This window comes from Aspergillus heteromorphus, assembly GCF_003184545.1.
Source record: "Aspergillus heteromorphus CBS 117.55 chromosome Unknown BO70scaffold_1, whole genome shotgun sequence".
Taxonomy (NCBI): domain Eukaryota; kingdom Fungi; phylum Ascomycota; class Eurotiomycetes; order Eurotiales; family Aspergillaceae; genus Aspergillus; species Aspergillus heteromorphus.
The window spans coordinates 943,388-969,885 of NW_020290406.1; the positions used below are offsets into that span (position 1 = coordinate 943,388).

General features: G+C 57.0%; 7 protein-coding genes and 1 non-coding gene across 8 annotated transcripts; 3 read left to right on the top strand and 5 right to left on the bottom strand.

Moving 5' to 3' along the window:
• Window positions 1-69: 69 nt before the first annotated feature.
• On the top strand, window positions 70-2,727 carry BO70DRAFT_383884 (rRNA (cytosine-C5-)-methyltransferase NOP2; the record flags this gene model as incomplete). Its single annotated transcript, XM_025545614.1, has 2 exons — window positions 70-2,420; window positions 2,697-2,727. 2 exons carry the CDS (start codon window positions 70-72, stop codon window positions 2,725-2,727), a joined length of 2,382 nt encoding a protein of 793 aa, XP_025403999.1.
• Window positions 2,728-3,307: 580 nt separating this feature from the next.
• On the bottom strand, window positions 3,308-7,702 carry BO70DRAFT_6601 (putative MATH and UCH domain protein). Its single transcript, XM_025548627.1, has 4 exons — window positions 7,030-7,702; window positions 4,877-6,973; window positions 4,086-4,815; window positions 3,308-4,019 (listed from the first exon to the last, which is right to left on the bottom strand). The coding sequence occupies exons 1-4, from the start codon at window positions 7,457-7,459 to the stop codon at window positions 3,443-3,445; spliced, it is 3,834 nt and encodes a 1,277-aa protein (XP_025404000.1). The 5' UTR covers window positions 7,460-7,702; the 3' UTR covers window positions 3,308-3,442.
• Window positions 7,703-8,973: 1,271 nt separating this feature from the next.
• Window positions 8,974-10,416, bottom strand: BO70DRAFT_6628 (deoxyhypusine synthase). Its single transcript, XM_025548631.1, has 2 exons — window positions 10,108-10,416; window positions 8,974-10,047 (listed from the first exon to the last, which is right to left on the bottom strand). Exons 1-2 carry the CDS (start codon window positions 10,327-10,329, stop codon window positions 9,157-9,159), a joined length of 1,113 nt encoding a protein of 370 aa, XP_025404001.1. The 5' UTR covers window positions 10,330-10,416; the 3' UTR covers window positions 8,974-9,156.
• Window positions 10,417-11,602: 1,186 nt separating this feature from the next.
• On the top strand, window positions 11,603-18,368 carry BO70DRAFT_402125 (MYB DNA-binding domain protein; the record flags this gene model as incomplete). The annotated part of the gene is made up of 4 exons (XM_025547006.1): window positions 11,603-11,701; window positions 12,077-14,224; window positions 14,261-16,126; window positions 16,188-18,368. The coding sequence occupies 4 exons, from the start codon at window positions 11,603-11,605 to the stop codon at window positions 18,366-18,368; spliced, it is 6,294 nt and encodes a 2,097-aa protein (XP_025404002.1).
• A 122-nt stretch (window positions 18,369-18,490) lies between these two features.
• Window positions 18,491-18,844, bottom strand: BO70DRAFT_6647 (uncharacterized protein). The gene has a single exon (XM_025548632.1). The coding sequence runs from the start codon at window positions 18,798-18,800 to the stop codon at window positions 18,612-18,614; it is 189 nt and encodes a 62-aa protein (XP_025404003.1). The 5' UTR covers window positions 18,801-18,844; the 3' UTR covers window positions 18,491-18,611.
• Window positions 18,845-20,850: 2,006 nt separating this feature from the next.
• BO70DRAFT_327345 (uncharacterized protein) lies at window positions 20,851-22,921 on the bottom strand. The gene is made up of 2 exons (XM_025540692.1): window positions 21,475-22,921; window positions 20,851-21,427 (listed from the first exon to the last, which is right to left on the bottom strand). The coding sequence occupies exons 1-2, from the start codon at window positions 22,847-22,849 to the stop codon at window positions 20,871-20,873; spliced, it is 1,932 nt and encodes a 643-aa protein (XP_025404004.1). The 5' UTR covers window positions 22,850-22,921; the 3' UTR covers window positions 20,851-20,870.
• A 1,328-nt stretch (window positions 22,922-24,249) lies between these two features.
• Window positions 24,250-24,323, top strand: BO70DRAFT_t13. The gene has a single exon. It is a non-coding gene; the product is annotated as a tRNA-Ile (tRNA).
• Window positions 24,324-24,776: 453 nt separating this feature from the next.
• On the bottom strand, window positions 24,777-26,096 carry BO70DRAFT_357401 (5'-methylthioadenosine/S-adenosylhomocysteine nucleosidase family protein). The gene has a single exon (XM_025542028.1). It carries the CDS (start codon window positions 26,088-26,090, stop codon window positions 25,041-25,043), a length of 1,050 nt encoding a protein of 349 aa, XP_025404005.1. The 5' UTR covers window positions 26,091-26,096; the 3' UTR covers window positions 24,777-25,040.
• Between the last annotated feature and the right edge of the window lie 402 nt (window positions 26,097-26,498).

Sequence of the window (26,498 nt, forward strand, 5' to 3'; positions counted from 1 at the left end):
AAGAAGTTGAAGAATCATACATACATAACAATCAACTTTCCCCCCCCCCATCACACTCCACTTCTCGCAATGGGTGTGGGTCGTCGTATGAAGAAGCAGGGGCCCCCGCCCCCGCTCGATGAGTCCAAGATCACCATACTGAAGAAGCGCAAGGCCGCCGCCGCGCAGGCCGAGGCGAAGGCCGAGGCCGGTCAGAAGCGGAGAAGAGCCGCCGTTGAGGAGGAAGAGACTGTCAAGCCGGCGCTGAAGAAGAAGGCTAAGGCTGAGGTTAATGGCAAGGCGGCGAAGGCCGAGCCCAAGGTCAAGGCTGCTGCGGCGCCCAAGGGAAAGGCGCCCAAGAAGGCGGCCGAGCCGAAGGCTAAGATGGATTTGAAGACGAACTTCATGGGTTCCGATGACGACGAGGAGATGGGCGAGGATGAGTTCGACGATCTCGACGGTGTCAGCGACGGGTCGATGGATAGCCAGGAGGATGGCGACAACGACTCGTTTGTGGATTCGGACGAAGACGACCACCCTCGCGAGGCCATGTTCTCCGACGACGAAGATCTGTCCGACGCTGAAGAGAGGCTCACGGCCGCCAACATCGAGGGTCTGTCGCACAAGTTGGATCTCGAGAGACAGGAGGAGGAGGAAGAGGCCGAGCGCGAACTGCAGGAGGCCGCCCTCCAGACCAACATCGCGGGCGACCGTCCCGATGTCTTCGGGGACGCCGAGGCCCAGGCCGGTCTGGCTCCTGATCTCCAGATGCTCCGCACCAGAATCACCGACACCATCCGCATCCTGGGCGACCTGAAGACCCTGGGCCATCCGGGCAAGTCCCGTACCGACTACGTCGACCTGCTCCTCGCCGACATCTGCACGTACTACGGATACACGCCCTACCTCGCCGAGAAGCTCTTCAACCTCTTCACCCCCATGGAGGCCTTCGCCTTCTTCGAGGCCAACGAAACCCCCCGTCCCGTCGTCATCCGTACCAACACCCTGCGCACCAACCGTCGTTCCCTCGCCCAGGCCCTGATCAACCGCGGTGTCGTGCTCGAGCCCGTCGGCAAATGGTCCAAGGTCGGTCTGCAGGTCTTCGAGTCCGCTGTGCCCCTCGGTGCCACCCCGGAGTACCTGGCTGGCCACTACATCCTGCAAGCCGCGTCGTCCTTCCTCCCCGTCATGGCACTCGCCCCGCAACCCAACGAGCGCGTCCTCGATATGGCCTCCGCCCCCGGTGGTAAGACCACCTACATCGCGGCGCTGATGCGCAACACCGGCTGCGTGATCGCCAACGATGCCAGCAAGCCCCGTGCCAAGGGTCTGATTGGTAACATCCACCGTCTGGGCTGCAAGAACACCGTGGTGACCAACATGGATGCGCGCACGGCCTTCCCCAAGGCCATGGGCGGATTCGACCGCGTTCTTCTCGATGCCCCCTGCACCGGTACCGGCGTTATCTCCAAGGACCCGAGCGTCAAGACGTCCAAGAACGAGCGCGATTTCCTCGCGATCCCGCACATGCAGCGCCAGCTGCTGCTCGCGGCCATCGACTCCGTCGACCACAACTCCAAGACCGGCGGCTACGTGGTGTACTCGACCTGCAGTGTTACGGTTGAAGAAAACGAAGCGGTCGTGCAATACGTGCTGCGCAAGCGCCCCAACGTCAAGCTCGTCGACACCGGACTCGGCGACTTCGGCAGCCCCGGTATGACCAGCTACATGGGCAAGCACTTCGAGCCCAAGATGACATTGACCCGTCGCTACTTCCCGCACCGCGAGAACGTCGACGGTTTCTTCGTCTGCAAGCTCAAGAAGACCGCCGCCTCCCCGACCCCCAAGCCCGGCACTGGCGTCGACGGCGGTGACGCCATCCCCACCCCCCGCCACCGCAAGGGCTCCTCCAAGACCCCCTCCGTCGTGTCTGCCACCACCGACGAGGAGGAAGTCGACAAGACCCCCATCACCGACGACGACGGCACCGGTGCCGGTTCCGAGGGCGGTAACTTCGGCCCCTTCGAGGAAGACCCCGCTGACGTGGAGCGCATCGCCCGCGCCGAACGCAACCGTCTCCGTCGTAAGGGTCTGAACCCCAAGGGCATCAAGCCTCCTAAGCCCAAGACAACGGATACCCCTGCCGCTACCGAGGAGTCCTCCAAGCCCGAGGAGGAGAAAAAGGAGAAGGAGCAGAAGGAGGAGAAGAAGAAGACCGAGGCCTCCCCCAAGGCCAAGTCCGCCAAGAAGGACGACCAGTCCAAGCCCTCTCCCAAGGCTAAGAAGGAAGACCAGTCCAAGGCCAAGAAGGAAGCCTCCCCCAAGGCCAAGAAGGACTCCCAGCCCAAGGCCACCAAAGAAGAACCCACCACCACCACCACCACCACCACCACCACTACCACATCCACCCCCACCACAATCGAAACCAAACCCACCAAGAAGTCCTCCAAGAAGTCCTCCCCCGCCGCCCCCACGCAAGAATCCCCGCTGCCACGGAGAAGAAAAAGACCCCCAGCACCTCCACTTCAGGCAAGAAGACCAAGAAGTCAAGCAAGAAATAAGTAAATAAATAAATAATTTCTCTATTATTCATCCATCCATCTACTTGCTCTGTCTGACTCCCGTCCGGTCCTGTCCTATGATTCATTTCATTCATTCTTGTTTGTATTTTCTTTTCTTTTCTTTTTTTTTTTTTTTTTTTTTTACTTACTCCCTAGTGTGTTTGTGTGTACGCTGGGATTCGTGTGAATAAAAGCATCCATCCATCTGTCTTTTTTCTTTTTTCTTTTTTGGTTTTTCTTGCTGTGTATGGCGCGGATTTGTGGTTTGATTTGATTTGATTTGATTTGACTAATCATATCTTTATGTATGATTGATTGATGATGGCTTGCATGGTCTATCTGATGGGGGTAGATTTTTAGATAGCTTCTATTCTTCTGGTTGAGTCAATAGATACCATTATCTTCTGTTTTATCTTTGTATTTTTTTTTTTTTTGGAAATGTAAACAGAATGTAAATTGAATTTCAAACTTAGATGGATTAGAATCATTGTTCATGTTAACTTCAGCAAATTCAGCTATACTATACTGTATTCTTTCTTTCTAATTGCCAGAACAAGAAACAAGGGAGCGAGCGAGCGACAAGCCAAGTTACCAGCTGAACAAACAGAAGCAGATGAACAGATAGATAAATAAGTAGGTAGATATAAACAAGAAAATCAATCTAAACTCCAAAAACAAACAATATGTAGTATGTGCTCTGTGCATGTAGCCAAAAAATCAGATATATCAAATCAAATCAACCAAACTCTACTCCATCTTTGCAACACCAGGGTATGTATAATATTCTCCAAATGCAAACCAAGCAATCAAACAAGGGACACGTGACGTCCCTATTAGCAGACAGGCAGACGTAGCCTGTCTCGATATATACCTGCGTATATGGGTGTCTGTTATGACCCCACCTAAGTGCGATAAATCTTAACCACACTAACAATGCTCTTCCGACAAATGGGACACAAATCCACTTGCCTGGCGCAAGTAACGCACGCACAGACATGCCCACAATCATAAAACAGGGCGTCCTGCTCCTCACCATAGCAGATCTGACACAGGTCCATCTCCTCATCCGCAACCTCCCAGTAGCTGATGCCTTTGCCGTGGCGCTTGCCGTCTTTGTAGCCGCCGACGTACTTGTTTCCGGTCTTGCGCTCGACGTAGGTGCCCTGGCCGTGGCAGATGCCGTCGAACCAGTCGCCGTCGTAGGTGTCGCCGGTGGGGTACTCCATGAAGCCGGAGCCGGTGCGTTTGCCCAGCACGAAGTCGCCCACGTAGGTGGCCGCCAGGTCTGAGATGTGCTTGCCTTTGCCGTGGAAGTAGCCCTTTTTGAACTCGCCGCTGTAGTATTCGCTTGTGAAGGTGGCGTCGATGGTTTTGATGCCTGTGAAGGCCCGGGTCGGGTGATTGCGGGAGGAGGCCCAGAGGTAGCGGACGAGGTGGTCGGGGTTGCCGAAGAGGGCGGAGGTGTTCAGTTGGGTGCGGCTGAGGGAAGGGATTAGCACTGGCAGTGGGTGGAGATGGGGGGGAGGGGGGGGGGGAGGTGCTTACCGGTCCTTCGTCAGCTTGTCGCCGACGATGAAGGAGGTACCGTCGGGCACGTAGGTCTCAAAGGTTTCGCCAGACGACATGGTCGTCACGGTGGTGCCGTCGACACGCTGCCAGATCTGGAAGTCCTTCATGGGAGGCAACTTCAGATGCCGACGGATAGCCGATTTGATATTTTCTTCCTTCTTGGAGAAGAAGGATCCCACCGTGCGCAAGGCTTGCGCGTCCACGTCGAACTTCTGGATGAAGTAGTAGACGTGGTCGACGGGCTGAGGAACCTCGGGCTCAATCGAAGCGACAGGTTCATCGTTCGACTCGGGCTGAGGCTCAGGTGTCAGAACCTCGACGAGCTCCTGGCTCGGTGCATCGCTGGGCTCTGGGATAGGGATAGGGATTTCAGACCCTCCTTCTGGCTCAAACTGTTGCATATCCTGAGCGATGATCGCAGCAATCACTGCGTCATTCTCGGCATCCCCCGTGGCAGAAACGGCAGCAAGGGGACTCGAGTCGGCGGACAGAGGGTCTGGAGTCTCAACAGAAGGCGCGACGTTTTCTGTACCGAGAGCGCTTTCCGTCACTGTTCCAGACGAACTCGCCTGCGCGACCTCGATTTCATGAACAGACTGTCTGTCCGAGGATTCAGATGCAGCACGCTCCACCACAGCCTCTTCGGGCTTGGCTTGCATCTGAACAGCCTGCGGTGGATCGGCGATGGCGAAGAATTTGGCGTTTTCTGTAGTCGAGTTAGTCAACTGTCTAGGACAGAAAAAAAAAAAAAAAGAGTAGGGACATACCATCAGACACAACCTGCATCCAGAAACGGACAGTCTTCAACGGGAAATCCAGGGTACTGGTCAAGTCCGAGATGCGAGAAAAGGCGAGGGTAGGGCCAAACTGATCACGGGTGTGACCAATCTGCCAGAGGCGCACATGCTCGGCACACGGGCTATCCTCCGTCCGGGCACTTGCCCACGACGCGATCTTCTTCCGAAGATCAACATAGTTAGACGAGCGGGGAACAGTCAGGTACATGACATTGTTCTCCGACTTAGCCTGCGACATCAGATCGTACGTATCGAACAGACTGCCCAACTGCTCGTACTTTGGCAGGGAGTAGACTTCGACCTGGATCTCATCTGTCTCGGCCTTGGCGTCCGCCTGCACGGGGTAAATACCCGACTCATAGTAATCCTTCATTGGGGCGGGAACATCCCAAGGACCCTGTGGACCAGGCAAGAAGTCCTGCACCAGATCGCTGCGAATGTACATCGCCGCAATGGCGACATCATGGCCGGTCTTGTGGTCAGGTTTCTGCGATGCGTCCAAGCCGAGATGCGGGCCCAGGGCCGTTCGACGAGTCAGGCATTCGACACGGTTGTCGCTGCCGTCATCGAAGGCGAGCCACCTGGTCCCGGGACCACCGGGACGGAGGATACTGAAGAATTTGCCGGAAGTGCGTCGGCCGCGGTGGACGATGTAGCCGTACAGAACGTACTTGCCGCATTGACCGTCCAGCAGCCACGGCGCCAAGTCAATTTCCTCATCCAGATCAACCCGGTTGTAGAGCAGGCGCCACTGTCGGGCGGCCTTGTCAAGCTTTTGACGGCTCAATTCCAGATGGAGAACGGGGGGGAGCACCCACCGTCCCGGCTTCGCACTCAAGTACCAACTGAATGCGTCAGTCGTCGTCTTTGCTTGGTCGGCAGGGACGACGATGCGAGAGTTGTAATCTTGGGGGATCGTGTTGATCACCTCCTGGTCCCGAGTTTCCGCTGGGAGCGACTCGAGAGAGGGGCTGTCGAATAGCTGTGCGAGCTCTTTCACCGCATCGGTGCCCGCGAGCTCGATCTCGAGGGTCCGGCGCAAACGCTCCCAGAACTCGCACACATCTCCGGAATACTCGTGCAGGTTCCGCAGGGTGGTGGTGATCATGTCGGTGTCGACATATTGCAGGGACTGACTCCGCGACCGCAGCTGCCAGAGAAACTTCTGGAGTGCATCGCAGAGTGGCTTAGGCTTGACATCGCAGTTGGTAAGGTGTTCAAGGACATTGGCCTTCTGGATGATCTTGCAGAAGGGCGCCAGATGGAGCCACGTGGCCAGCCCGGCGACTTCAGCGCTGTGGTTGATGACCGAGTCACCCAAGGGGCGGTAGCCCGTCAGACTCAGACTGTCCCAGGTCGGCTCGGTGTCACTGGCGTGCCACCAGAGGGAACGGGTGGGATCATCGACAATGCGAATGTACGCATCGAAGGCCAGGGTGTCGTTGCGGAGCAGGGCCTGGCGCTGGCCCCGCTGGCGGCGGTGGATGTGGTCCCACGGGCCGTGGAAGTTAGTCCAACCCCAGTCCAGGTTGTGGGGGTTGAACTGATGGCACGACGACTGCATCCACCCGGTACGCGGCTCATCCGGGTTGTAGAGAATGACACCAATCTGGGCCGAGACCCGCCACGACTTGTTGGGTGCGGATGCTGCCTGGTTAGCAGCCGCGGGGTACTGGGACTTGAAACTCTCCAGCCAGTCGGCCGTGCTATCGTCCGTCTGAGGGAATTTCAAGTCTACATCCGGCGTGCTACCATCTAAGGGAGCATCTGCGGGGCCATGGATGACCTTGAACTCGGTCTCCGGCAGAGACTTGTCCACGGTGGGCATGGTCGTCGAGCACTCGATGTAGATGCTCAGCGAACCGACGTTGTTTCCGCGGGGAAAGAACTTGATTGTCCACCAATAACCCCCGAGATAGGCCGGGGGGGACCGCATGATCTTGGCCCGGTTGGGGGCATCAGGGGTGCCTCGAATGCCCTTGATCTTCCAGGTCATGCGAGCCTTTTCCACGGGGCGGTACTCGGGATCCTCCAGCTCGGGATGGAAGTTCTTCTCCCAGTAATCATCTGAATTGATCAGCAATTAGTCCACACTACACCCGTCCACGCATCCGGGGACCTACACTCATAGGCGCTGTAATCACCATCTGCAGCGGATTCTATTTCCTTCATCTCCCCCTCATCGGGGACGGTGAGGTCCTCCTCGATCTCCGCCCAGTATGCGTGCTCGAGTTCGGGGGCTGCATTGACGGCGGGGACAACATCGGCCGGCACCGGAGGCTGGATTTGGTCGGAAACGAGGTCCTCCTGGGGGTCTGACTGCTGTTCGTCCTGAGACGTGGGTTCAGCGGGCGTGGCCGAGGGGACGGTGCTTATGGGAGGGTCTGCGGGGTCTGAAGGGTCTGAGTGGTCTGAAGGATCTGAAGGGTCCTCCGGGGCTGGATTGATGGTCACCGTGGTCTCCGTGACCGGCTCCGTGGGCGAGGGAACACTGAGGACGAGGGAGGGAGGCAGCCCCTCCACGAGGACGGGGTCGGGGGTGGTGGTATCCATCGGGACGGGGTCGGACGCGAGAACCGGACACGAACTCAATGGGCAAACACCCGCGTTGCAGTGAGAGGATCTTGATGCAATTTAACACGCAACCAGAGTCCCACTGATGTGAAAGAGAGGGGCGAGTTCACGAGAACGCGAAAGGCTGGGGGAGGGGACAATAATAAATGAGTCAACACGAACTGTCAACAGCCTTGGCACCAGGCAGGATGCGGCTGATCACACACCAACAGGCATCCAAACAACGACAAGGCTGAAGGGTGATTCTTAGAAAGATAGGATAGTCCCTCACGAGAGAGAGAGAGAGAGAGAGAGAGAGAGAGAAAGGACGATGGGTTAAAAAAGGAGGGGGGTGGAGGGGCAGATGTAAGCCACGGCCAACGAAGAGGCGACACAATGGCAGCCAACAGACTGGAGTCTAGACAGACAGACAGGCAGGCAAGACAGATGGCACGGACGGGGCGATAAGAGCAGGCACCAGGGCTTATCAGGGGATCCCGATGAGCCTAGACCCGAGGGGGTGGAAATGGATGGAGTATGGGGGAGGGGGAGAGGGAGATATGTCGGGGGGGGGAGACGAGAGAGAGTGTGTTGACAGACAATGGATTATGGGGGGGGAAGAAAGAAAGAAAGAAAGAAGGAAAGAAAGAAAGGAGGAGAGTCGAGTCGAGGCGAGTCGAGTCGGAGCAGAACACCCACGCGAGCGAAAGAAGAAAGAACGGAAAGCGATGCCCCAATTGTCAGGCGGGCGGGTATTAAAAAGGATGAGGCGGCAATGCAGCGAGCCTGCAGAGCGCAGGCAGGCAGACAAGCAGACAAGCAGACAAGCACCCTCGCACCCTCTTCTCCTCACCGCTGGTCTTTGCAGCCCTCTGACTGGGCGACGGCCTTGCCACCCGGTCAATTATTCGCGGGCGCCCCCCCCTGGAGAAGGAAAAGCAGGAACTGACCTGTCACTTGGCTCGCTCTCCACTCCACACACCCAGCTCTCTATCCAGTATGAAAGCATGCAAGTATTCAAGTATTCTATATTGTTAGTGATACATGATAGTAGTATATACAGTGTACGTTGTATACTCTGTACCTCCATCTCTCCATCCCCCATCTCTCCATCTTATTATCCCCCCCCCCCCCCCTCCCCTTGGATCGGTGGCAAGTCGAACCTTATTGTGGCGTGAAACCCCCGTGCCGACCGCCATGATCGACCGGTGGAACAGCCCCGGCCGACCACTCTTTGTCATTTGCCATCCATTATCTTGCACACTTCCACCCCCGACGATCCAGTCGATTCTTCGGTTCTTCGGGTCTTCGGCTCTGCTTTTCCAACTCTGAAGGGGTTCTTTTCCTTCCGTCCCGGGCAGAATCCTTTATCCAGGCCAGCTTGTGTCTGGCGCGCCACCAATCGTCCCATTTGCCCCCCTTCCAGATTTTCGTTGTCCACTCGTTCGGGTGGGGTCTAGCGCGGCTGCCACGTCTGGCCCTGCCGATGCATCGGTCTGCTCCCCCCCCCCGGTACACCGATGCCCGAGGTGCCGGGGAAAGCTATCGACCCGGGTCGATTATCATTGGGGTGCAAAAAAAAAAAGGAATTTTTGTTCTCGCGCCGTTGGGAACTCCGGGAATAATGGGCGGATTGGATCAACATGTAATTGGTTGGGGAAGTTTTGTTTTTCTTCTCCAAAGGGACCGGGCGACCCTCAGTTCTGAGACTCCTCCCCGTCCGTACCGGCTCGCGCAAACGAGGCCGCAACAATCAGCGGGAACACAACCGTGGCTTCCGCGTACACCTTGACGGCCTTGGCATCGGCCTTGATCTTGCCCCAGCTGACAGCCTCATCCGGGCGAGCCCCCGCGTCGCTCCCGTCGAATTCCTGACCCGTGTTGATGTACACCGCGTGCTCCGCGCCGTTTCGCATCAGACAGGCGTTGGCAATGTGGTGCTTGATCACGCCGCCGCCCAGGATAATCATGCCGGCCTGGGAAGCCCGCACGGCCATCGTGTTGATGCGGCGAACGTCGTCGACGATGTCGACGCGCAGCCGCTGCGGGGACGACTTGAAGGTGTGGAAGTAGAGCATATCGCCGAGAGAGCCGTCGGTGATGGCGGGGCAGAAGATCGGGATGTTGTTGCGCGCAGCCCAGTACAGCACCGAGTCCTCGTGGTTGATCTCGCGTCCCAGGCGTTCGATGATCCGGCTTGGGGTCCAGTGCAGCTCGTCCTCCTCGTCGCCCGTCTCGAGGGCCTTTTTCTTGGCCGCCTCCTGCTCCTCCAGCATCTTGTCCAGGATGGGGATCAGCCAGTCCTCAAACGCACAGTAGTTGCTGTTCGGCACGATGAGGTTGCCGATCCGGTTCAATCCCTTGGCCCGTAGCCCCGCGCCCGGGGCCGTGAAGCTGCCCATGTAGGTCGGCGCCAAACACTTGATCAGGTCCTCCTCCACGCCGCCGGCTGTCGTGACGATGGCGGAAACGTGGTTGTTGCGCACCAGGTAGCGGATGGTGTCGCGGAGGCCGGACGAAATCAGGTTGGAGGTGTAGCCTAGGAAGATGGTCGTCTTCTCGCCGGTTTCGGGGTGCCGATACGCCCTCTACAGCAGGCCATCTGGGTCAGCGCCGTCGTCGGGTGCAGGAGGAGGCGGGGTTCTTACCATCTCGTTAACGATGCGGGCGGCCTCCGCGACGGAGCTGCCTTGGAAACCCGTGTACCTCATGTTGTCGACCATCTCAGCGACGGTGATATCGCGGCCCTTAAACCGGTCAAAGTCGATACCGCTGACCTGGTGTGTTCCCTCGGGCACGGGCTCGGAGGCCACCAGGACGGCATTGGTGACCGAGGAGGGAGGGGCATTGTCGGCAGGTGTGGCGGACATGGCTGGGGAAGGAGTAGGCAATCTTATAGACTCTAAAACAGGAATTTCATGTAACGCGATGCTGCTAGAAGGACACGGACGAAATGCCAAACCAAACCAAACCAGAGCAGAGCAGAAAGAGGGGTTGCGGGATCGGGGATGATGATGATGGGGAAATTTTTCGGCGGTGAAGAGGCTAATGGCGGAAGGGGACTAGCGTGGCCGTGAGCAGTTGAAGATGGCGGGGGGTCCGCAGCGCCCGGTGCCTCAGGCGGCCAGGGGTGCCTGGTCCGGCCAAGCGCCGACCCATGGGAGGCCTAGCCGCAACGGGTTAGCCAGAGACTGGAACCGGGACGCGCACTACTGCAGTGCTGCGCTGCCTTGGGGCCTGAGGCCGTTTGAGACTTTCGAGAGTTGCCGTTTCGTAATGCCTGAGGCACCGGCCCAATCGAGTTATTTTGAGTTCCCCTAGAAGAGTCCCTGACCAACTATTCCATCCAAACGCCTGGCTCGCCTGGGTTAGATCCATCGTCTCTGCCCCATCCCCCCCATCGTGCCTCTCTGCCTCCTTCTTCCCTACCTTCAACCTTCAACGATCTTCAACTTCTCCCTGCTCGCCCTGCCACTCGTTCCTTCTGCGTCTCCCACGGCGCGTCTGGTACTACACACGACTCTCCGATCCCCTACGCATCCCCCCATCCTTCCGCTCTTCCCTCTCCAGGCTGGTCCTCGACGATCCCCGGCTCTTACTTCCGAGAAAACCGAATCCGAATCCGGGCGCCCTCGGTCTCGAGGATAGCTCCTCCCGCTGGTGGATTTTGCTGCCCAGCTGCCACTCCTTGCAGGTGTCCTTCGGGCTCGTTGCTTTGACTGACACGTTGCATTGGCTTAAAGGTACGGCGATCTCTAGCTTGTCATTTTCTGTCATTTTCCATTTGGTTTTCTTTCTTTTTCCCCCCCGGGTTGTTTGGGCTTGACTCAAGAATGGCGTTTGTTTCCTCTCCAGATTTGTCGTTTGGGGGGGTGAAGGAGGAGGTGATTCACTGGTGAAAGACCTGCCGGGGGACACGGATCGGGAGTGGACAGCAGCAGTGTGCAGCATCGACCACCACTTATCTACTACTTGCTCTACTGGGCTTTGTTTTGACGCTTCGAATCGGGGAGCTCTTTGTTCCCATCCCCCCCTCCCCTCGTTCCTTCTTTTGGCCTCTGCCTCGTCCGGGCCTCTCTGCCAGCTGATCCGCGTGCCAGGCCCGGCTGAAACAAACCGGGCCAAGTGGCTGCCGCTAAGCTGATGGAATCCGTCAATCCTCCTGCGCGCTCCCTGATTGGCTGCCCTCGAGGCTCCGCCCAGATGCGCCCGCCCATTGGCGGATTAGCTAATCGTCCCTTGGTTGGCCCGTGCCCGCCCATGCTTCTCGCCGTCACGTGCTCTCCACACCCGTTCGCCGGCGGCGTCTCACTCTCAGTCACTCCGCTGCTGCTGCTGCTGCTTCTGCTGGGCCCATTCGCCGTTCCGTCCCTTGGCCGTCCTCGTTTTTGCCTGCCACTCATTTCTGTCATTTCCTTTCCCACCCCCCCTCCCCCCCCAAAACACAACACAATCAATCGCTTGGTTTATTATTTTTCTTTTTGGAGAGTCTTCCCAACTAACTCGTGGCAGGCTCCCCTGCCAGGTTGCTTAGCTCATGCTCTCTAGCATGATCTGGTGATGTCGTCTAGATACCCTCCACTGTCTGGGTTTAATTCCCGCGATCGTTCGCCTCAGCGCTTTGGAGACCGTCGCCCCCCGTCTGGTCCGCGCGGCTCGGACGATGGCAACATCCCTCCCCTGGGTAGGGAGCCGCCTCGAGGTCCCAAGGCGCTGATTGACCCCCCTCGAGGCGCTCCGTTTGGTGGCCGAGGTCGAGGCTATCCTGGCCGTGGAGATTTCCGAGACCGAGACCGCGACATACGAGATCGCGACAGAGAACGGGACCGCGACTTTCGAGATATCCGTGATGGTCCGCCACCCTTTCGCCGAGAGATTGACCGGGATCGCGGGGACTGGGGGCGTCGCGAGCGCGACTTCGACCCCCGGGAATCACGCATCGGCTTTGGTCGCGGTCGCTCCCGCTCCCCGCCACCACCGCGCGACTTTCGAGACCTGAGAGAGCCGATCGGGCGCGATGCAGATATTGTTCGAATGCGACGGGGTTCACGGGATAGCCTCATATCAGTTTCCTCGGCCGTGCCGGATGTTCCGCCGGCGAGCGGCCACCATCCCCGTCCGGGTCCACCCATGAGAGGGCGTGGACGGGGCGACTGGGATGCTGGACGTGGGCGAGGTCGCATGCCGTATATGGATGACCGCGACACCTTCCGGCGTCGAAGCCGGTCACGCGACGCTCGGTGGGACCGGGACCGAGAGCGCGACCGTGACCGCGACAGGGACCGCGATCGCGAACGGGATCGCGACCGCGAGAGGGACCGCCTCATCGACCGGGATCGCGACCGCGAGCGAGAACGGGATCGAGACCGCGTCATCCTGGACCGCGATCGCGACAACGACCGGCGGGATCGTGACCGGGAGCGGGATCTGGACCGACGGGAGCGCTTCGAGCGCCGCGACGAAGTTGACCGACGCATCGAACGCGATGAGCGCGAACGACCAGCAGACCATTGGAAGAGGGATCGCCCGCCCAGTCGTGCTGAGAATCGCATCCCCAGCAGTTCAACCGTGTCGTCTGCCACCGGCCCAGCGGTCCATGCTGGTCCCGCTCTCCCGGACAGGCTTCCGGACCACCCACCCGCCGAGCCGCCCCGTAAGCCATCCGTCGTTGGAGACGGTCGCCGCGATTCTCGAGTCGAGCGCATTGAACGCATTGAACGCATTGAACCACCCACGCCTCATCCCGACCCTGCCAAGGACTTCATCCCTCCTCCCGTCAAACGATCGACGCCTCCCGCCGCGCCGCAAGTTCCCGCGTTCGGATCAGTCACCGCACCCATCCCTGAGATCCCCGCAGAGAAGCCTCCAGTTGATCCGGTCCCTGCACCTCCTTCCGCCCCGAAGACAGAGAAAGAACGCCATGAACCGCCCCCGCGAGTCCCCATGCAACCCCCGACCGCACCAAAGGCCGACCGCGGTCCTTCACAGCTGCCGCTGGAACAGCGGGTTCGACGCGAGGAACCTCGACGTGACGAAGCGCCGGTGACCCCGATCAAACATGAACCGCCTCCGCGTCTCCCGAAGTCACACCCTCCGGCGGCGGGGGTGCAGAAGCCACTCGATATTTCACCCCCCACTGCTCCTGCGGCCATGGTTCACAAGGAGGCCCCGGGATTCCACGAGGCACCCTCACCGAGTAAACTGGGCTCCGCCATGAGCTCACCCGAGATTGGGAGGAGGCCCTCTGCGACTGGACTCGCCACCTCTCCCGGTCCGCTCACATCCCCTCGGATGCATACGTCGAGTATCCCGACCGGTCCCCGCGCGCTCCAGCAACGCCCTTCGGTATCACGGGGCCCGTCGAAAGGCAACAAACAATGGGTTCGACCCGGCTACAGTCGACCGCCGTCTGGTCCTAGTTCTGCCGTGCCTCCAAAGCGCGATTCTATCGACGGGAAGGACCGAAGTCTGTCCATCAGCGAAGAAACCAAGCAGGAATCGCGTATTCCCGTGGACGGGATTCCAGCGGACGATTCATCGACTGGACCCGAAGCAGGTGAGATTGTGGGTGACGAGGATGTTGTGGAATCGAAGCCGCCGGCTCCTGTGACCTCACCCGAAACTCCCATGCAGATCGACGTGCCTAGTGTCAGTCCACCGAAACCGATTCTGGAGGAGAAAGTCATCGAAAGGAAGAGTCAGGAGCAAGGCGACCTTGTCATACCGGACTTCGGGCAATCTGGCGACGATGAGGAGGAGGAAAACGTAGTATTCACTCAGGACTACCTGGAGGAACGGAAGCAGATTTTCGAGAAGGACATGAACGCTCTCAGAGCAGAGCTTCCGCCCTCGCCGTTGGAAGACCCGAATATTTTGGCACTGCTTATGCGCATCCAGCTCCTAGGTGCGGTCGCCCATGACACGGTCGTTGAAAAGGCCCCGACGCCGCCCCCGTTGCCAGTGGAGGAACCCAAACCGGCAAAGGAGGAACCGGTGGCCCCTGCCGTGGAAGCTCAGCCAAACGGAAAGGCCGAAGAACATGAGCCGCCAACGAAGATGGTCCTGGACTCCATTCCTCCTGCGGATGTCTTCGCTGCCGAAAGTCTTCCGTTCCTGAATTCTGGCCCCCCAACGCCTTTGTCCGATCTGGAGGTTTACCAGGAGAATGCCGCAACCCATGAACGTTTAAAAGACACCTTCCGCGACATAATAATGAAGCGACGCAAAGAGATCGCGCAGAAGAACGCGGAGCTCCGAATTGATTATTTGGCTCACTACAAGCCTTGGAGGCTGAATGTTTGGGAGCTGGATCGTGCCAAAGACCAGAGCTCGAGCACTCCAGGTCCTACACCTCCCCCCGTCGCTCCTCCCGTAGTGACACCCACACCTCTGGTTGAAAGCGGAAGACGGTACAAGGGGAACAGTGAGTTGGACTTCCAGAACGCCCTCCGCGCGTCGGAGATTTCCGCCCAAGAGGAACTCGAGAGGCGTCGCGGCAATAAAGCTACGGCTCAACCGGATCTGGGTCGGGAGGCAGTAATCCCCAATATGCTCGTCCCCCGGGAGATCAAAGCTGGCACCTATAAGGATACAAACAACATCATTGACCCGAACAAGGCCATGGATGTCTTCGGTTTCCTGCCGCCCCCCAATGATTTCACCCAGTTGGAGCACGAGGCTTTCACGGATGCGTTCATGGCTCACCCCAAGAAATGGGGCAAGATCGCGGAAGCGCTACCCGGGCGGGATTTCCAGCAGTGTATCGTTCATTACTATCTGACCAAGGAGGAAATCAAATACAAGGCCAAGCTCAACAAGCGATGGAGCCGCCGCGGGCGTGCCCGGCGATCTGCTAGGCCGAAGTCGAATGCTCTTATGGCCGATCTGGGCGTCGTTAAGCCCGACTACGAGGGCGAGGAGGAGCCGGCTCCTGTTACTGACACTGGTCGTCCACGACGAGCCGCCGCACCGACATTTGGCGACTCGTCTGCTGACACGGACAATAATGGTCGCCGAGGGAATGCGTCCAAGGATGGGGAACCAGTTGAGAAGCCCACCCGACGAGGGCCCCGGAGCGGTGCAGGCACCCGAGGTGGCCGACGCGGGAAGGCTGCGCAGCAACAACAGCAGCAGCAGCAGCAGCAGCAACAGCAACAGCAGCAGCAACAGCAACAACTACAGCTACAGCAGCAACAGCTACAACAGCAGCAGCTACAGCAGCAACAACAGCAACAGCAACAGCAACAGCAACAAACATTGCAGCCGATTCCTGCGGAGCAACCGGTGCAGGCAACGTCAGCTCCACCGGTGGCACCCGTTGTTACTCCTGCGCCCAAGGTAGAGGCCCCCGAACCGTCTTTGGATGGTGTCTCCGAGCCAGCGCCCGTGCCTGTGCGAGCCAAGGAGCCGGAGAGGGAAGCGACCGATGTGCCACCTCGTGCGAGGTCTGGACGAGGACGTCAGAAGGAGGGAGTGTATGTCTTCGAGTCAACTGAGCAGGAGGCCCCTGCACCTACCCGGCAGCCCGAGGTCGGCGGATATGGGTCCCTGCAGCCCACCAGTTACTGGTCGGTGCCCGAGCAACGTGATTTCCCGCTGTTGCTGGCGCACTTCGGTCGCGACTTTGAAGGTATTTCGAATTTCATGAAGACGAAAACCACGGTCATGGTGAGCCTCCCCACCAAACCAAATTGTAGAGCTTGTGTCATTAATCCGATTTCCCCTCCAGGTTAAGAATTACTTTCAGCGTCGCATTGACTCTGGTCAAAAGGATTTTGAAGATATCGTTGCCGATGCAGAAGCCAAGAAAGCTCGTGGTGAGCCCACAGGTCCTTTGCCCGTCCCTAACTTTGCCTCTAAACGGCGTTACGAAGCTACACCATCTTCCATAATCATGCCTCGACCTCTCGCACCGCACACCGATGCAACCCCGGATAGCGATGACAGCCGCCTGGGAGCGAAAGCCAAACCAGTTGGTCCCACCCATCAACAAGTGCAACCAGTGCCGACTCCCCGCGCTGGGCAGGAGAAGGAGCGCAGCCTGTCGCGATACCCACCACTTGCACAAGCCTCTAGTGCACCCCTGCCGGGCGGACCTGTTCTCAGCGAGGATGCTGCCCGGGCGATTACCTCCCAGGGAGGATTGCCGCCCCGCGTGCCAGGGCCACGCCTCGGATATTTTGCCGATGACCGGCGCGAGGCTCCGGCTACGGTGTTGCCCCATGCAGCCACCTCCCGGCCCCAGGAATCGGCCATACCTGTTCGACAGACCCCAGTCTCTGCGTCAGAGATGGCTCGGCTGGAGCCTCTCCACGCCCAAGGATTCCGGACTCCCAATGTCGAAGTGCACAGGTCGCCCCTCCTCCCAACGCAGAGTGCACTGCCAGTCTCGCAACAGCAATACCTTCAGCCGCAGCCGCAGCCGCAGCCCTCCTTGATGCCTACGGGTTCTCACTCTCGCCATCCTAGTCTCACGAAGACCCCCAGCTCGCCGGCACAGCCGCTTCACAGGCCCGAGTCCGACATCTCTCCGATTCGGCGTGATTCCATATCGCAGAGGCCTTTCTATTCCCTACACGGTCAGCATATGGGCATGTCTCAGGCACCTCCGGTGTTATCCCCCCCCAAGGAGCCCCCGCGACCGGGGTCCACCCCTCTGGAGCCACCCGAGGCCCCTCGCGTGCCAGCGAAGCGGTCGAACATTATGAGCATCCTGAACGACGAGCCAGAGGAGCCCCAGCCTCGCAAACGATTTGCCAGCGACCAGGCCTCGACCCCTGTGATGAATACCGGGTCTCCTTCTCGGCCGGTGTACACCGGGATGCACCCGCTTTCTCAACAGGCCCCCCCTCCGCGTCAGGAAGAACCTACTTTATCGTCTCAGCAACGGGCCTCGGCTTATGCGCCGCAAAGCCAGTACCTCCCCCCATCGCGCGCATATCAAGATTACCAGCCATACGGCACTGTTCCCGGTGGTCCCCCGGCGTCTGCGAACAACGACTGGATGGCACGGTTTGACCCCCGAGGACAGGCACCGCCACAGCCACAGGCTCCCCCGCCGCAGCCCAGCAGCCGTTCCACTGCATCGCTTGCTCCCCAGCCACCCTACTCTCCCTACGCCTCCGCCCAGTCTCTCTCCGGACCCTCCCTGCCGAATCTCACTGCCCAGTCACCCGTACCAACCCCTTCGTCGGCAACAGCCCAACGCCCTGCTTATCACGCATCCGCATATGCCCCGTCTCCGGTGTCACATGCACAGGCTTCCGCCGCAGCGTCGCGCGAGCTGGCTGCGCAGAGTCAGATGTACCGTCAGAGCATCGGTTCGCCCACCCCCCGCAACACCAGCCACGCATACGCATCGCGTCAAGGTCCGCCCACACCGATCCAGTCACCGGCAAATCTCCTTGGCATGGGGTCACGGCAGCCAGCGCCGCAAGCAGCGTATGGCTCGTCGGCACCGATGACGCCAGCCTCGGGCCACATGTCCGCGCAGCAGTACCAGCAGCACGTGCAGTCGATGGTCAACGGCGCGCACCAGCAGGCCGCGCACCGCTCGTCGCTTGGATTGGCTGGGGGGCCGTACGGCCACAACACGCCACCTCCACAGGCACAGGTTTCGCGGGCAGCAGGCTTGTCCGGACCAGGGCCACAGGGGATGTCGATGGGTCGCTCCTACACCCCGCCAGCCATCCTGCAACCGAATCCCAGCGGTGGACTCAGCTACGCTCCAAGCGGTCCATCCGCCGCGGTTGGATCTGTGCATCCCCTCCAAGCGCGGCCTCCGGGACCCGGGCCACTCGGCGAGGGCATGCCCGGCCCGCACGGCACGCCCGGCCACCACCGCGTGTACAGCCAAGGATCGAACATCGGCGGATTGCCCGGAGCGATGACACCGCAACACCCGCGATAGAGCCGGAGCTCTCCTCTCTTGTCTCGTCTTTCTTGTCCTGAGACATCTTCCACCCCACACCCGTTCGCATTTCCAATCACTGCACATGTCATGAAGTACTATGTCCATACAGTGGAGGGATGTGTTGTTTGTGTCTTAGTCTAGAGTCATTCTTTCTTCTTCTTCTTCTTCTCCTTCTTCTTTCGTCTCTTTTTCTGGTGTGTGTGTGTGTGTGTGTGATCTTCTGCCTTTCCTCAGCTCTCTTTAATCCTTTTTTGTTTGGCCCCTTCTTTCTGTCTGGTGCGGTCTGTTCGGTCGGTCGGTCCCCTTGTTTGATGAATAATGTACAGTAGATGACTCGACGGATGGCAACAACAACAACAACATTAGCAAGAAAACATTAACACAACCAACAAACAATATGGAAAAGCATGAATAAGCGGGTCCTTGCATACATAGTACTTACTTGCAACCTACTCCTTGAGAAATAAAAAATCATCCATCCATCCTTCTGAAAACTTACCACCCTTCCCTTCCCTCCCCGTCTCTTCCAAAACATTCCGCAGTAGAGTAGAGTAGAGTAGAGTAGAGTAGATTGATAGATGAATGGCAGGAGTGCTTGCTACTCACTGTACTGTACTGTAGTTGTTTGTCATACTTATGAACAAACCCACCCCGAGCCGTTTTTAATCAAACCCACCCATCCCAAGTGGGGAGGGGGAGGGAACCTGAAACCCCCGAGCGCCTAAAAATACATACTATCTCCCCTGGCGCATCTCCCACTCCGCCCAGCCCTAACCTAAAACTGCTGACGCACTCCACTCGGCGTAAAACTCAAGCTGGATGGCTATCGTGTTGTGGGGGGGGGGTTCTTGTCGTCTGTCGGTGTTTGGGGGATGATGTGTGGCCGGCCCAATGAACGTCGCGGGTGGGGAGGGGGAAGAAGGGGTGGGGGTGGTTAAGCGAGGATACGTATATATACTATATAAGTATCCGTATCCCGTATTCCAGAAGGGCTTGGATTGCGCGGCTGTGTCCACTTTAAGTTTGGTTGGGTTTGATGATCTATCTAGATTGATTCTTGGGGTTGGTGTTGATTGATTGGTAACTTGGTGGGGGAGGAAAGGGGGTAACTCAGGTGAGGTAGGGTAGGGTGGGTAGATATAAGATGGAGTCTCCAGATCCTGAAGCTTATAGGAATATTTTTCCGAGAGAGATATTGGAGGGATGTTGCGATTGCGATATGAGGATGGTTCGAGGGGGGAGGGTGTATATACATATACGTATACCCATACGCATACACATACGCAGACGCAGACGCATACTCTTGCCCATCCGCTGGTTTACAACAACAACAACAACAACAATCGGAATTATCTTGTTCATCCTCAACCACAACTTGACAGATACATCCACTCCAACGCTGGAATGAAGAGCTACCACCCGCTCACCCGTGGCCATTGTCATACAGACGTCTATCCCTCGACTCAGATGCACCACCACAACCATACCCACCAAACCACCACTACCACCCCCCCAATACACATCCAAGTCCACAACTACAACCACGACCACCCCAAACCCCAGCACTCCACCAACACCCCCCACGCAAACAAAAACAAAAACAACCCACCCTGGAAAGCGAAATGCAAAAAACCGACCAACAGAAACGGAAACTCGCGCGACGACGCCAAGAACATGCGGTGCTCCGGGACGGACTGCGCCACGGGGTGTCGATATGGCGGATTCTGGACGTTTTGGCGAGTAGGAGGATGGAAGGGGGGTGTGAATGTGAGTTGTTTTTTTTTTTTCCCCCCTCTTCTTTTTGATCCTCTCCTTGGTTGGGGCTGTGCTTACGTCTTTTTTTTCCTAGCGAGGGGGATTAGGGATGGGATTGGCAATGGGAATGGGCCTGGTTTTGGGCATCGGGCGGAGATGGGGGTGAGGGCTGCGTACCTGTTCCCCGGGGGCGCGGGATATGTCCAACACCACAGACATGGGTATCAGCAAAGACACGAGGAGAGTGGGAACAGCCATGGCCAGGATGATGGGAATAGGCATGGGCATGAACATGGGCCTTTCTATGCAGGACATACAGCTCACGCTCACGGGCATCTGCAGCGCCCAACGGCGCAAACTGGTGGGTTTGTGGACGGGGCAGGCCGGGGACAGAGGGAGCAAGGGATGAGTATGGGGATGGAGAATTGGCGGGGGAAGAGACCGGTTGAGTTCGATGATAGTTTTTTGAGGAGGGCGTATAAGCGGCGGAGGATGAAGGAGGGGGGCGGTGGGGAGGGAGCGTAGTGTTTATATTTGTATATATTGGATGAATATCATGCGATATGATGATGTTAACAGCAGGGTTTGAATTCCAACTCGAATTCGGTTGTATCTTGGTTGTGGCAAGCTAGAGGTTCGACGGATGGATGGATAGAATGTTGATGTACTGGGTTGGGGGGGTGAAGAGGTGAAGTTGATGAGTACTATTTCTTACTATATACGTGTGCTGCCTAAGCGGCTGGTCTATTTCTTTTGTTTCCTGCTGGGCGCATCAATGTCCTCAGTCCCATCTTCCACCTCCCCTCGTTGCCGTTTATGTGGATGTGACTCTTCATCGTCTCCTTCAGATAAAGTCTCGTTTGCCTCCTCGAGAACCCTCCCATCCCTGACTTCAAAGTCGAATACCTCTTTCCAGGACCCGTCCAAGACCCTCGGGTCATCCCCGTGCAGATTGACCTTATACGCATGCTTTATCTCGCTGATGCAGAACTCTCTCCGCTCATTAAAATCGAACATCGGCTTAGGGTACGCCGTCAACCCCGAGTCACCATCCTTCTCCACCGTGCCATCACCGGTAACCCGACATTTCCACCGTTTCTGATCCGCAATCGGGGCATTCCACGGCTCGTAGATGTATTTCTTGTCAAAGTGCGTGAGTTCAGGACAGTACCGCCTAACGAAATGGCCCTCAGGATCCCATTTCTTGCCGAACGCGATGGGGGAATAGCAGCGGTAGAACTGCGAGAAAAAGGCTGTGCAGGAGAGCCACATCCAGTTGCCGACGTTGCAGGCCGTTTCATCTGGAGCTGTTAGAACCGTTACCACAGAATCTGGGAGAATCTCTCACGGTCAATCAGCCATTCTTCGAATACTTCGGCCCCCCGTTCCCAGTTCACATAGCAACCACCTCGGGTCAGAAAGCACGCCACGCTATGACGCCCCAGATGATGAATCCAACCCTCCTGCTTGAGCTGTCGCATCAAGGCATCGATCCAGGGAAACCCCGTCCTGCCCTCCTTCCACCGTCGGAACCAAACCTCCGCTTGCGGGTCGTCGACCGTGTATGTCCCATCGAGGAGATACTCCCCCTGGGGTGTCTTGGAGTAATTCGACGGCAGATGCCAGGGAACGAACTTGGCCATCCTATTCCCCCGGGTTTGCGCAAAAGAGGGTCCCAGCGCCGCCTGAGCAGCGAAGTACATGTCCCGGAAGAGCAACTGGCCTGGTAGATTGGTCGGAATATGCGAAGTCGGCTTCTTCCGGCTCCTCCTCTTCTCCATCGCCGCCTGTACATCCCACCAGAACTTGCGCACGGACAGAGACCCAAAGTGCAGATGCGGCGAGAGCAACGTCGTGGCCTGGGGATCGAAATCGGCCGGAGACGTCTTGGGCTTCTCGAACGTGCCCACATACTCCTCATCCCGGATACAACGCTCCAGAATCTCCAGAGCAACCGACTCGCCCCCCCGATGCGGCGTCGTCGCCTGTTCCGGATCAATGCCCAATTCCTCCAACGTTGGAACCCCGAAATCCCCTTGCGGGCCCATGAGTCCTCGATACTGCGTCTCTTTCGTCTTCCCTTGCCGATGCACCGCATTCAAATCCCCATCCCCTAGCTCATCCACCTCCACGCCCCTCAAATCTATCCTCTCTTCCTCCCACGGATCCGGCACCTCCCTCGGCCTCTCCACCACCTGCTCGGGCTCTGCATCCCCAGCCCCAGCCCTCGCCACCGCCTTCTGCAACTGCTTCATACTCATCGTCGGCTGGCCCCCATTCCAGCTAACCACCTCATCCGAATCAAACAACGTCCTCCCACTCCTCACCACAACCTCCACGCCATCCCTCCTCGCCAACCGCATCACCTCCTCATCCCGGGTGCGCGCATACGCGTCCGTGTCCTTCTCGAACACGAGATGCGTCGCGCCCCACGCTTTCCACAACTTCGGCAACACGGTCTGGGGAGCTTCGCGGACGACCCAGAGCTTCTGGTTGGGGTTCAGTGCCGTGTAGGAGGCTGAGAGGTCGCGTTGGCATTCGAGGAGAAAGCGCCAGCGGTTTGGCCCGACGCGGGAGTGGTATACGTAGTGCGGGTCCCAGGTCCAGATGGGGATGAAGATCGAGGGGTGCAGGTCCAGGGCCGCGGTTAGGGCGGGGGAGTCGTGCAGGCGGAGGTCGGTGCGGTGCCAGAGGAGGACGATGGGTTGGGGGGGCTTGGGCATGGCTGGCTGTAAAGTTAGGTCTGTGTGGTTGTGGTGGGAGGGAGATTAGTGGGATACGGGCATAGCATAGTAATCGGGATCGAGGAGAATGGAAATTGGCAAGGCCGCGAGAAATACAGGAATCGAAAAAGAAATCTCCTCCGTATGTCGTCCGTTGTTTCGATCGATCGTCGAGAAGGGGAGCGATGATGTCACCACATCTCTCGGGTTAGCCCTGATTGCCTGATGGGGCTGGCATCGCTCCATCAACGAGGACAGAATTGATTGATGGATGGGCAAAGCCCAAGATTATGGACGGAAATTCTCACTGCCGCTTCGGAGACTTGGTATTGCGGTGGGTTTCGTGCGATATAAATCCAGCCCTACGCAGACGAGGGGAGCGACGGTGAATGAATGCCCTTGGTGCCTCGGGTTTGTATCCTCCAAAGTGAGCTACTTGGGAATAGCGACATACGAGAATTTGCTTTTTACCCTTGAGCCAGTCGGCAAGGTGACGCCGCGTTTCTCAGCCCGTATCACTCGTCCATCTCCGGACTGGTGAGCATATTCTTTGCTGAGGCAATACCTTATGACCTCGAAGGCATTATGCGAGCAGGATTCCGGAATACACCCTTCCCACCTGCGGATAGTCCCCAGTTGCGAATCCTGTTCGCTATCATACTCGGGTTTTTTTTTTTTTTTTTTTTTTTTTTTTTTTTGCTGGTCGTTAGTACCGTAGCGCTGGGGTTACGTCGCTAAGGGTCTCCGATGCCGCTGGCGAGTAATTGCAGTTTCGCTGTTGGTCATCTGCTTAGCTTGGCTCGGGGACAAGGGGATCAAAAATCCGATCTGGTCTTTGGTACGGGGAACGGCAGCATCTGGAGACAAACCTGATGATTGTCAGAAATAGACCCGGGGTGGCCTTTGCGGCTTTGGGTATGTTGGCCCAACCTGTGTTATGACCATGCATGTATCTGACAATTGGTTGGAATTTCAGACGTAGATTCTCTCCTGGATCAGGATCAGAGAGTAATACTGTATAGTACCCGTGCGAGGGAGTAGTGTCGCTAAATTACTAGTATAGTCTGTCTTCGACTAGCTAAGGAAATGTTAAAGAAGAGTGGCTTGTATACAGATTCTTCGTTTAGTAAAATAGTATCCTATAACAATTACTACCCCTCGAGAGAGACTAATTTGAAGAACCAGAGCGAGACATGGGCATTGTGGAAATGACTTTACTTGGGAGCTCCCTTCCCTCGCTTCTGCGGTATTCGCCATTTATTGATATGTTCCTTTAAGAATGGATTACTTATAGAGGTTCGATCCATCACATCGTCATCGACTTGTGTCGTCCTATAATGACCAAATAATGATTCTCTAATTCTTGATATAACCATGACCCGTTGCCGGATCATTAAGCGGGTCCCATAGCTCAGTTGGTTAGAGCGTAACGCTAATAACGTTAAAGTCGAGGGTTCGACCCCCTCTGGGACCATCTTCTTTTTGTTTTTTTGTTTTCTGCCCTCTTTCTCAGGGCTCCTCCCTCCTAATTCAAAAATATATTTCTGGAGCTGGCTTGGTTGGTTGACTTACGCCGGCCGCATCCATCCATATCTTCCGCTCCCAACCTCCTTCAGGGCATAACAATATCATCAATCTCACTCATATCAACAGCTTTTTCTCCCTCAACAAATATGAAGCTCCCACCTGGACCGCCATCTCCAAAAACTTCAAGAACATAAACTTCAAGACCACAGAACCCCCACCTAAGATTCCCTACCGGTATTATCGCATGCCTTCGCAGAAGCAACCCCCCTCCTGACTTGCGAAAACGCATAATTCACCCAACACAGGCAGAAAAACCTCACTCGGGAAACGTGTATTAAGATGATCGAGTCCCAGGTCTGATAGAAGGAACAATTCCTTCAGATTAGACCGCTAGCTGGGGATACGCCATTGGCCACTGTCGCAGTCGAAGCATGCCTAGTTCAGCCAAGCGTTCGTCTGCGAGCCATGACCCGCCTTTTGGGACGCATAGTTAGGGGGTTAAAGGTGGGTTTCTCTCCAAATAAAAGTTGGATCTGGTGAAGATTTGTTTCCTCCATGTACTATATTTGAAATAGTATCCGAGAAAGTGATATAGTATGGCTGAGAGTGAACTGGTTGAGAATGTTTTTTAAACCAAGTCGTCAAGTCAAACGGCCCTATTGGCCTACCCAAAAAATAATGACCCGCCTGTTACACATCCAATATTGTACTGCTTTCCATGTCCCGAGTTGAATGTTCCGGAAAACACTGTCGGACATAAACCCGCATCGAGATGAGGGCCATCACCTTGCACGTTTGCAGAGGTATCTTCAATCCTCGGGATATTGACGATCGTACCGGGGTCCTTCGTAGGCGATATTCCAGGATGAATAAGTTCAAGGATCTCCTTCGCCACCGCAGCAGCCGCAACGGCAGCATATTCATGCCATGCATCATTCTTATGCGAGTCGCAGTAATCGCAGATCCCTCGGATGACCAGACATGGAAAGTCGTTCATCAAGCCAGCAGCCTCCATTTCGAAGCAAATCGCCCCTCCTGCTTCTCGCGCGAGTTCGTCCCTCTTAATTGCGTTTTTGATCACTCTATCCCCCGACGCAATTAGGCCGTAGTGTATGGTCGGCATCGTGTCATTCTCTCGAGGCGATCGTGGAATGACGTAGCATCGATCGCAACACTCACAGCTATCGTTTCCCGGCGAATGCGGATACGTCGATTCAAATAAAAGGTCCTGCTCTGGCGGAGGTCGTATAAATTGCGGGTACAGGCAACGGTCCTGCACCTTCTTTACTGACGAGGTAAACTTGCTTTCCAGCGTCGACATCTCCAACGGCAATATCTCCAGCAGGTCGCGTGGAGGAGGAGCAAGATACCCCCTGCGAACAAACCCATCAATCTGCTCTTTCCCCAGATCGTACTGCACAATGCCGGCATGTTGATCTCCGGGAGCCCCGATGACCACATCACCAAGTCGAACATCCGTTCCTTGGCTCGGGACACCGCCGCCGATACCAACGAGGAGAAAGTGTACCAGGTTGGGAAAGTTTGCCCTCAGCTCGCAAGCCGCTACGGCTGTGAAGACCTTGCCCTGGGCATTGATTGATAATGTGACAATCACGACATTGTATCCACTAAGCCTTCCGCAAATATACCTCGCCAGCGGAGACCGTCGCGTTAAGCTGTGTTCTTCATCCAGCATGAACCGGACCGCGCTCATCTCGACTTCTAGGGGGCAAATCACCCCTACGGTATAGTCATGAGGCGTATACATCGTATTTTCTTTTCTTTTTTTTTTTACCCTGAAGGGACTTTGAAATTGGACGAAGTGTGCGTTGTAAAGGGGACGGGTGACTGCAAACGTGGTCGTGCACTGCGATGCGGGTGCCCGTCTCGAGGGTCCTGCTGTGCGCGTATCAATGGAAGCAAGGGGGGAAGAACAGATAATCTTGGACCATATTGCTAGATGTTGTATTAATGAGATGTTTGAATTACCAGCATGAGAGGATGTTTGACCATATTAAACCACCGGGTAGGTAGGCGAAAGAAGGCTGGGCGCTAAGCGCCGAGGATCATCTCGCCCCACGTCCACATCGCTAGGACCAACAGGGGGATCGATTAGGCTGCG

Bases quoted from the DNA above. Each gene is read 5' to 3' on its own strand.
- BO70DRAFT_6601 (XM_025548627.1), bottom strand. From the start codon at position 7,459: ATGGATACCACCACCCCCGACCCCGTCCTCGTGGAGGGGCTGCCTCCC. The intron at 6,974-7,029 runs GTAGGTCCCCGG...TGATCAATTCAG, and splicing joins TGATTACAGCGCCTATGAGT to ATGATTACTGGGAGAAGAAC. The intron at 4,816-4,876 runs GTATGTCCCTAC...ACTCGACTACAG, and splicing joins GATGCAGGTTGTGTCTGATG to AAAACGCCAAATTCTTCGCC.
- BO70DRAFT_6628 (XM_025548631.1), bottom strand. From the start codon at position 10,329: ATGTCCGCCACACCTGCCGACAATGCCCCTCCCTCCTCGGTCACCAAT. The intron at 10,048-10,107 runs GTAAGAACCCCG...GGCCTGCTGTAG, and splicing joins CCCGCATCGTTAACGAGATG to AGGGCGTATCGGCACCCCGA.
- BO70DRAFT_6647 (XM_025548632.1), bottom strand. From the start codon at position 18,800: ATGCAAGGACCCGCTTATTCATGCTTTTCCATATTGTTTGTTGGTTGT.
- BO70DRAFT_327345 (XM_025540692.1), bottom strand. From the start codon at position 22,849: ATGCCCAAGCCCCCCCAACCCATCGTCCTCCTCTGGCACCGCACCGAC. The intron at 21,428-21,474 runs GTGAGAGATTCT...TAACAGCTCCAG, and splicing joins CGAAGAATGGCTGATTGACC to ATGAAACGGCCTGCAACGTC.
- BO70DRAFT_357401 (XM_025542028.1), bottom strand. From the start codon at position 26,090: ATGAGCGCGGTCCGGTTCATGCTGGATGAAGAACACAGCTTAACGCGA.